This window comes from Sorghum bicolor, chromosome 3 (assembly GCF_000003195.3).
Source record: "Sorghum bicolor cultivar BTx623 chromosome 3, Sorghum_bicolor_NCBIv3, whole genome shotgun sequence".
NCBI classification, from domain to species: domain Eukaryota; kingdom Viridiplantae; phylum Streptophyta; class Magnoliopsida; order Poales; family Poaceae; genus Sorghum; species Sorghum bicolor.
In genome coordinates this window covers 53,144,081-53,154,124 of record NC_012872.2, presented here as the reverse complement: position 1 = coordinate 53,154,124, position 10,044 = coordinate 53,144,081, and the positions used below count along the sequence as shown (strand labels likewise).

General features: G+C 44.0%; 1 protein-coding gene across 3 annotated transcripts; it reads right to left on the bottom strand.

Annotated features, from left to right (window-relative positions):
* Nucleotides 1,218-4,774, bottom strand: LOC8082459 (coiled-coil domain-containing protein 94 homolog). 3 transcript variants are annotated; one of them, XM_021455871.1, is made up of 4 exons: nucleotides 2,786-4,774; nucleotides 1,973-2,679; nucleotides 1,827-1,889; nucleotides 1,218-1,625 (listed from the first exon to the last, which is right to left on the bottom strand). In XM_021455871.1, exon 1 carries the CDS (start codon nucleotides 4,404-4,406, stop codon nucleotides 3,390-3,392), a length of 1,017 nt encoding a protein of 338 aa, XP_021311546.1. In that variant the 5' UTR covers nucleotides 4,407-4,774; the 3' UTR covers nucleotides 1,218-1,625; nucleotides 1,827-1,889; nucleotides 1,973-2,679; nucleotides 2,786-3,389. The 3 variants fall into 3 exon arrangements, 2 of the variants coding, with proteins under 2 accessions (XP_021311546.1, XP_021311545.1); XM_021455870.1 differs by lacking the exon at nucleotides 1,973-2,679; XR_002450986.1 differs by lacking the exon at nucleotides 2,786-4,774 and having other exon boundaries at nucleotides 1,287-1,625; nucleotides 1,973-2,775.

Here is a 10,044-nt window from a genome sequence, read left to right as displayed (position 1 = left end):
TAGTGTATAAGAACTTTATTCTCATAAAACTTTCTCTACTCACTTAAAACTCTTATAATCTCTCTCTTCATTAATACAATGTCCATAAAAATTTGATGAAACTCATTGAGACTGACCTAAACTTTGCATGTTTAGATCCATAAATGAAATAACCCTATTATCCTACATTAAATTGTTTTTAAAAAGTACCCTATAAGCTTTACAAGTTTATCTCACAATTTCATAGTTAAGCCGGTGTTAGTGATAAAATACACCATATGAATCATGTAACCACACACATGATTCGGACTTGCTAAAGTTTACTTATGGGAGTAGTCAATCAGCCATAGGCTTCACCGTTTGGCAATGACCATATGGTTAGCTAAGGCCTTGTTTAGTTTCCAAAAAATTTCAAGATTCCCCGTCACATCGAATCTTACGACACATGCATGGAGTATTAAATTTAGACGAAAACCAAAACTAATTACACAGTTTATCTGTAAATCATGAGATGAATCTTTTGACTCTAATTAGTCTATGATTGGACAATATTTGACACAAACAAACGAAAGTGCTACAGTGCCCAAAACCAAAAATTTTTGCCAACTAAACAAGGCCTAAGGCCCTGTTTAGTTGGGAGTTGAAAAAATTTTAGGTGTCACATCAAATGTTTCGTAGGATGTCGGAAGGAGTATTTGGATATTAATAAAAAAAACTAATTACATAACTCACCTAGAAACTGCGAGACGAATTTATTAAGCCAAATTAATCCATCATTAGCATATGTAAGTTACTGTAGCACTTAAGGCTAATCATGGACTAATTAGACTTAAAAGATTCGTCTCGTGATTTTCAACCAAACTGTGTAATTAGTTTATTTTTTAATCTATATTAAATACTTCATGTATGTGTCCAAACATTCGATGGGATGAGTGAAAACTTTTTGAATGAGAACTAAACAGGGCCTAACTGAGACTTATATGGCTGGGACTGAAATCCGCACAGAAATCAAACTTTCAAACTTAGAATCAACCGGTTATGTATATTAGGGTTATGTATATTAGGCCAGTCTCAGTGGAGGTTTTACCAGGATGTCATGCATATTTATTAGAGCGCCATGTCAGCAAAACTGACTTTTTGCATGAAACGACGAGGAGAGAGAAGGAAATAGTTTCACCATGGTGAAACCCCGTGGACGTTGTTTCCCACGCAGTGAAACGGGATGAAATCCCCACTCAGAGCTAAATTGTTTCACCATCTTGCATGTGATCCAATCATTTTACAGTAATTAAATGTTTTGCCCAGTCTAGAAAACGTCAAGAAGGTTGTTTTATTATTCGTTTCATTGATACCCTGTCAGCGGATTTGTTTTACAAACAGGGCAATTAAACGGGCCACCGACGCTGGCATTATAGGTAGACACAGCAGGTCGAAACAATTATGTAGAACGTTTCGCCCAAAAAAAAAAAAGACATCATCGGCCTTTTCTTGCTTCCTCTCTCGTTATGGTTTCCATTGTGCTGCTGGCATCGAAATTGCATTGTGAGCATCGAAATTGCTTGATTGCTTCGCAGCAAGATGTTGAGAGTAATCACCATCAGCCATCAGGTCTCCTCTTGGTCGCTGTCGTAGCTGCAGCAGAGCACCTGAACAGTGGCGGATCCAGAAATAATATTTAGGGGGGGCTGGGCCAAAGAGAGCTAGAGCAATTGGACTCAATTATATCCCATACGAAGCTAAACTATAGCAGTTTTGAACCTTTTACATGATAACTATAATAAATAATCGAAAGCGTATTATAAAACGCATAAGTATAAAAATAAAAGATACAGTTTTTCATAACTAACCAACAAAGATCGACGTTCCGCACTTTCGCACTGCTGCATTCTTCATGAATCATTAGAAGCAATCTATATACAGAAAAAAATTAGTGACACAAATTTCAAATATACAACTTCAAAGTTTTGGAGGTACAAGAGAACACATATCATACCACTAAATTGTTCCGAGGCACTAACATACGCCGTGTTTTCATGTCTTCAAATCTTTTTATGATTTTGTCATTCTTGATGTTTCTAAATATCTCCTTCTCAGTGTAGCATATCATTTGGTCATTGAGCCATCTCATATCTTTTCTCTTCCTCCTTGTTAATTACATAAATTCTTCTAGCCACATTTGTTCTTTGGTTCATAAAGTCCCCACACTTTAGCACAGCATTAGTGTGAGTCTTGCAAGTACTATGTTGATGAAGATTGTCCTTAGCTTTTTTCCATTTATTATAACCATCCCTTGCAAAAACAGTACTACCAAATTTTTCCGGCTTCCCCGGATCAAAGAAAAGATAACAATACAAGCAATAAGCTGCATCCTTGGACTCACTGTACTCTAGCCAATCAAACTCGTCAAACCAAGATTGCACAAATGATCTCCATTGACCACTTTGCCATTTACGAACAAATGTAAGATTACGAGGTTGAGTCGGACCTCTCAAAGCATATGCCCTTCTAACTTGGTCTCTAATTTCATGTGGATAATTTTCAATTGGTATGCGATTTCCTGGGTCACCAACTAGATCAGACTTACTAAACTCCACTCTACGCCGAATTGGTTGATTTGTGCTCTGTTGAGTGCCTAGAGTTGATGCACTACTTGAACCAGAATAATATGCGTGCAATGTTCTTTTGGACATTTTCAACAATCTGCAATTTATAAAATCTTATAATAGAATTTGAAACAATTAAAAATTACAAAGTTGAAGTTAAAAGGAAAATTCTAAAGAAAACGAACATGTATATTAGTATATACCTGCCGCTAGGTGCTTGGTTGCTTGCTGTGGCTTGCTTGCCGGCGGCGGCTTGCGTCTTGGCGTCTTGCAAATTGCAATACACCTCAGCGCCTTGCCTGCTCGGCTGCTCGCCGCGCGTGCAGTCCCTGCTCGCGTGGGCGTCCGCCGTCCGGCCAGTGGCCGCTGCCGCCTACCGACGGCGTGCTGGGCTGCCGGCTGCCGCGTCGCCCGTCCGCTGCCGGCCTGCCGCTGCCCGTTGCCGTTGGGATCCCGTCCGCCGCGTCGCTGGGATCCCGTCCGCCGTGCTGCTGGCCGCGCAGCTGTCACCGTCGCCGCCGGCCGCCGCAACGCCGCGCCACGCGCCCGCGTGCAGGAAAACCTAGGTGCTCTGCTCGACCTCGACTGGCCTCCCCTCCTCCCTCACGATGGACAGGAAAACAATGAAAAAAAGGCTTGCTTCTTAATGGGCTCCGAACAGCTTCTCTATTTTATATACTGGGCCACTCAATGACTCAAATACAAGAAAAAAAAGCCCAGGAACAAGACTAGCGCCAGCACTCGTCTTCAACCTCTGTCCTCGCCGTCGAGAATACATCCAGCCTCTCCTTCCCTATAGAAAATGGCTCAAACTTGTATGGGGGCTAGGGGGGGGGGCTCCACTGGCTCGGACAGGGTAGGGGGGCTATAGCCCCGGCAGCCCCCCCTGTAGATCCGCCCCTGCACCTGAAGAGCGCCACTGTTCGCCTCCGTGTCCCCGGCAGATGCTTTACCCTCCGACTTGTCGGCGTGATGACCGCCGTCGTGTGACTTGCCATCTGCTGGTACCGTCGGCACGCATCTCCTCTTGGAAACAACAACCACCGGAGCTTGCCGCCGCTTCTTCTCCTCCTTATTCTTATGCGCTTGGTTGTCCGCCATGGTTTTGGGCAGAGAGGCCGTGAAGACCTCCTCCTCCTCCCGGTCATCGTCCTCCTCGATCCGCTTCACGTATCCAGCAGAGTTGCGGAAACGGATGGATCTGACGAGCGCCTCGTCCGCGTCCTGCTCCTGTTCTTGCGTTGTCTTGGCTTGGCTGCTGCTGCGGCGGCGGCGGCACAGCAGGGCCTCGAGGGCCTGCTCCGGCGCGACGCGGGCGCGCCTGGCATTGAGCGAGCGCGCCTCCTCGAGCGCGGCGTCCGCGTCCATCTCGCGCCGGCCGTCGCGCGCCCGGCGCTCCAACGCCGCCATGGCGTCCCCGCCGCCGTCCCGCCTCCGCTCCTCCTCCTCCTCGCGCGCCGCCGCGGCGTCGGCGTCGGCGTCAACCAGGAGGTCCCCCCGCGTGGCGGTGGCGCCGGACTCGAGCGCGTAGCCCGAGTTCCGGGGGTCCGTCTTGAACGCAATCTCGGCGGAGCAGCGCGAGCACTTGATGTAGAAGCGGAAGACCCGGATCGTGCCCAGGTACCTCTCGCCGGGGACGTCCTCCATGCGGGCGTTGAACTTGGTGCCACGGCCGAGGTACTCCCCGCAGGCGCCGCAGCGGACGGTCATCGGGAGCATCGTGCGCACCTTGGTCTGCTCGTTCATGTGCCGCCGCCGCCGCGGGACCTTGGACGGGTCGAAGTCGTGCGGGTAGTACTTGTTTAGCACCTTGCGCTCGCCCATCTTGCCGCGCCGGCGAGGGAGCTGCTAGCCGGAGGAGGACAAGATGGATCGCGCGAGGGAGGCGGTGGATACAATTCCGCCGGCCGGCGCTTAATGGATTGGTGCACGTTCCTACTTCGTAGTCGGTTCCGTAAAGCGCGTCGGAGTCGGTTCGTTGAGCGCGTACGTGGACTCGAAACTCGTCCGTACCGTGAGTTTCCTTCAGAGAATCTAGTACTATCCTCAAGGCCTTTCTGAATACAAATAGATATCTTTGAAGCTTTCTTTAAAAATAGATCCAAAGCTCCACGTTAAAAGGGGAGTTTCCTTAGGCCTTGTTTAGTTCCAAAATATTTTGCAAAATCGACACTGTAGCTCTTTCGTTTGTATTTGACAAATATTGTCTAATCATTGACTAACTAGGCTCAAAAGATTTGTCTCTTCAATTTCGACCAAACTGTGCAATTAGTTTTTATTTTTGTCTATATTTAATACTTTATACATGTGTTTAAAGATTCGATGTGACGGAGAATCTGAAAAATTTTGCAAAATTTTTTGGAACTAAACAAGGCCTTAGTGGAGAAGTCTGGCGTCTCTGCCGTTCCCTTTCCTCTCCGCCGCCGTTCTTCAGATCCAGCCGCCGCCGCTCCGAACCCGCCGCTGCCGTACCTCACTTGTCCCCAGATCCCCTTCCTCCTGTTCAAGTCCTCCTCGCCTGCCAGCTTCCTTCAGTCGTTGCCTGCTCTGCTTCGCATCGCATCGCTTTCTGCGTCTTCCTCCGCTCCTCCATCAGGTAAATCAATCTCAGCCCTCTCCGATGCCGTCTCCTGCTGGCGATTGGGATGGATCTGCTGCTTCTCAGATACCTCTTCGTCACCAACACACTCACCGGTCTACGGTGTTCCCTCGGGCGCCAGGGCACCATGACGTTTCTCTTGTGGAACTGTAGGGGTGCGGGTGGGTCGAGCCATCTTGCCCGCCTAATTATCACTACTAAATCTCAGGTATGCTTTATTTCTGAAACAAGAAACTCCAGTATTTCCCGTAGTTCCCTTATTAATAAATTCAAAGCTGCTGATGCTTTTGTAGCCTCTTCAATAGGCCAATCTGGTGGCCTTTGGTTGATTTGGATGCAGGACATTAGTGTTAATGTAGTTCATCAGTCCCACCATTTTATCTTTGTTGTTTGTAACAATAAATTAGACAATTGTCAGTTTGGTCTGGTTTGTATTTATGGTGATCCTCATCACCACCTCCTACAAACCATCTGGATGCAAGTCTACTCTTTTGTGCAAGCTCATAATGATATGCCTATGTTCTGCATGGGGGATATGAATGAAATTATGCATCCTAATGAAAAACATGGTCCTGGTAGACCGGATATGCGTCGTATTAATACTTTCTCTGAGGCTGTTAAACAATGTGGTTTTCTTAATCTCGGGTATAGTGGTCCGGCTTACACTTGGACCAATAAAAGATTCACTTCTACTCCTACGTTTCAAAGATTAGACCGCTGCTTAGCCAATGCTGAATGGTGTTTGCATTATCCTCGTACTACTGTGTTTCATTTACCCATGTTAAGAAGTGATCATGCTCCTATTCTTGCTTTACTTGATTCCCGAAGACGTAATATTGTTAAACCTTTCCGCTTTGAAAACTGGTGGTTACTTGAAGAGGACTATGATGCCACTGCTAAAGAAAGCTGGGCTAAATCTGCTAGTAGGCCCTTTCATCAAAAAACTAAATATCTCGCTAATGACCTTAAAAAATGGCGTCGCAAAAAACCTAGAATTGATGAGCAGTTACAAAGAGTCGAGGATCATATTCTTCATGCACAATCTCTTCACCCCTCTCTTCAAGATTATGATTTGCAGGCTCATTTAGCTCAACAACACCAACAGCTACTAGAGAAAGATGAACACTTCCATCTTCAGAGAGCTAAAAAGGATTGGGCGATGCATGAAGCTTCTTCCATCAGGCAATTATAAAGAGAACAAGAAAAGACAGGATTACATATTTGAAAAATCCTGACGGTACAGAATCCACTACTCATGAACAACTTACTCATACTCTCTTAAGCTATTTTCATGACATATTTGCAGTCAATGCCTCTGCTAACCAAGTTAATGCAGAGCCAGTCACCATGGAAGGTCTCTCTCAAACTCATCACTCTCATATCCAGCCCCATGATCACAGTTCCGAAGTCACTAATCATTCTCCACTAGGTCAACTAGACCAAGATCAAATGATATACACTGACTCTATTCCAACTATGCAGGAATTACATTCAATTATCAAGAGTATGAGAAGCAATGCATCTCCGGGTCCAGATGGACTTAACGTTGCATTCTACAAATCGGCCTGGTCCTGGGTTGGCCCTGACATTCACAAAATGGTACATGACTTTTACACCCAAGCTTTCATGAATCCTGAAATTAACCAAACTTATCTGGTGTTAATTCAAAAAAGACGCATCCTATTATTCCTCAAGATTTCAGACCTATAAGTCTTTGCAACGTAGCTTATAAAATCATCTCCAAAACTCTAGCGGAAAGACTTAAACCCCATCTCACTCATAATATTGATAACAATCAAACTGCTTTTGTTAAAGGTCGACACATATCCACAAATATTATTATTACTCAAGAAATTATTTACTCTTTCTCTCTCAAATCTTGGACTAACATTGCTTTCCTCCTTAAGATTGATTTAGCTAAAGCTTTCGATAGGTTAAGATGGGATTTTATTGCTCGTGCTTTACAGAGGCTTCAATTGTCTCCTGTTTTTATTAAACTAGTTCACCAATGCATCTCCACTGCTTCTTTCTCTATTCTTCTAAATGGTGAACCCACTGCAGGTTTTACAGCTACTAGAGGAATAAGACAAGGATGCCCTTTATCCCCTTACTTATTTGTTGTAGCCATTAATGAACTTTCTATCTCTCTTCAGCAACAACTTCAAAATGATAATCTTGTTGGAATCACTCTGGGCCCTGCTTGCCCCCCAATCCACTCTTTGCTTTTTGCAGATGATTTAATTATATGTGGTCAGGCCAACCTGCATGAAGCTCAGAATATCCACAGAGCTATCTATGATTTCTGTAACCAATCAGGTCAGATCTCTAATCTTAACAAATCCTCTATCTTATTCAGTAAAAATGTTCCTGACCATATCAAAAATGATATTAGAGGTGTCTTTCCTGTTCCTGATCTCCAACCTAATACTCTTCACTTGGGTCATCCTCTTATTTTTAATCACAAAGACAGAAATAAAGCCTATGCTTTCATAAAAAACAAATTCCATGCCAAATTTACTACAGTAAAAGCCAATAAACTTAATCATGCTGGGAGGTTAACTTACATTCAGTCTGTTCTTTCCTCTATCCCTGTCTACTACATGTCTACTATTCTCTTTTCAAAAACTTTTATCGAAGATTTAACCACTATTATTAAAAGATTTTGGTGGTCAGGTATTCAGGAAGAAAGCTCTACCAAACCTATTCATTTCAGGTCTTGGGAAGACATTTGCCAAACTAAAACTAACGGAGGATTGGGTATCAGGAATCTGCACTTAGTTAACAAAAGTCTCATTATGAATGCTGCTTACAATATTGTGACTAACAAGAATCCGCTTCTCTCAGCAGTTATTAAGGCCAAATACTATCCTAACTCCTCTTTCTGGACCGTATCTAACTCTGCAACAAAATCTGCATTTTGGTCATCTATTTTGTAGATTTTGCAGGTTAGGAAGGATCTTTCAAGCAATGTCCATCTTCAACTCCATGAAGGCAATTCTTCTATTTGGTCTTCGCCTTGGTTTCCCTTATGGGACTCCATCCATGACCATTTAAAGCTCCCTGTCAACATCAATCCCATCCCTGCTCAAGCTAAGGACCTTTGGTACCCTAACACCCATGATTGGAAAATTGATGTTCTCAATTCCACTTTTCAGGCCTCGGCTGTCCACCATATTATTGCTACTCCCACTGTTCCTTCCACCTCTCCTGATATCCTTCGCTGGACCCCTGCCAAGGACGGTATTTGCTCTTCTAAAGCCATTTACCATCATCTTCATTCCTCCACTGCTATCAATATTCCCCCTCATGGCTCCCGCAGCATCACTCCTCAATGTAACAGAATCCTTTCTAGAGTTGGGCGTTCTAAGTCCATCCCCCCTATTATCAAAACCTTCACTTGGAGACTTATTAGAAGGGCTCTTGCCATGGCTGACCGCACCACAAGATTCTCTACCAATGGCAGCAACACTTGTGACAAATGTAACATGATTGAAACTGACTCTCACCTTTTCTTTCATTGTACTCTTCCTACGCAGGTTTGGCTCTCGTCTAATCCATCACTCAACACGGCATCCTTACCACAGGAAGATGATGGAATACAACATATCCTTCAAATGATCATTACGGATGTCACACCTGATTTTCTACTTTGCAAAATTCTCATCACTCTTTGGTACATCTGGAAATCTAGAAATGACTACCACTTCCACAGGAAAGAATGGACTTCCAACCAGGTCCATACGGCAGTAAAAGGTTACTTGGTGCATGCACAACTTAGCCCTCCCCAGGTCTCGGCGGCATTTACTCAGCCTTCAGGTATGAATTCTTCTATCTTGCAGGGAACAAACACAACTTTGGGAGGCAATCAACATATCTGTTCCAACCCTGTACATCTCCAAGGATCAAGGTGCTATGTGGATGTTTCAACGACACCAGACTCAAATTCCTTGGCCATCTCCACTGCTGGCCTGGGGATTTTCATTCTTAATTTTCAGGCACATCCACCTCAATCCATCTACATCAGCGCCAAACTGCAGAACTGCCATTCGGTTCTTATGGGCGAGGCTGTAGCACTAGCGTTAGGAGCTAAGATGGTTCAAGCAATGCAAATCTCATCATGCAATTTCTTTTCAGATTCACAACAATTGGTGCAGTTCCTTCACAAAGACAATCAAGACCACCCTCCTCGTTGGAGGATGAAACCATACACTCAGACATATGCAAACATTGCAGGATCCATGGAGGCCACTCTATTTAAGATTAACAGAACCTTCAACTCTACGGCAGAAGCCAAGGCCTCAACTGTTACAGAGTTAGCTCATACTTGTACTAGATCCGCATGTGGCTCTCTCTGTTCTCTCCTCCGGGCTCTACTATCGGTAGACCTAAACAATGTTCGCTTCATTGCAGCTTCCTGCTGCTTTTAATATATGTCTTCTTGTTCCTTGTCAAAAAAAAACTCCACGTTAAATTAAATAATAAAATGTTTTAAGGTCTTCGCATCGGTATTACGTCAAGTTGCGCCGAAGGAGAATACCATGCACGGGATTGGATGGGAAAAACTAGTGTTCTAGTTTCACCCTAAAGCTAAAAACTTTTCAAAATTTATCGTCATATTAAATCTTGTGGTACATATATGGAACATTAAATATAGATGAAAAAATAACTAATTATACAATTTGTTTGTAATTTGCGAGACAAATCTTTTGAGCCTAGTTAACCTATAGTTAGACAATAGTTATCAAATACAAACAAAAATGTTACAGTGTCCAAAAACTTTTTACCCCAACAACTAAATAAGGCCAAGTACTAGGATCCTTAAACTGAAGTACTTTTCCAGGCAGTCCAATGTAGTGTAAGGCA

What these genes read in the sequence shown, in the direction of transcription:
- LOC8082459 (XM_021455871.1), bottom strand. Translation starts at nt 4,406, where the DNA reads ATGGGCGAGCGCAAGGTGCTAAACAAGTACTACCCGCACGACTTCGAC.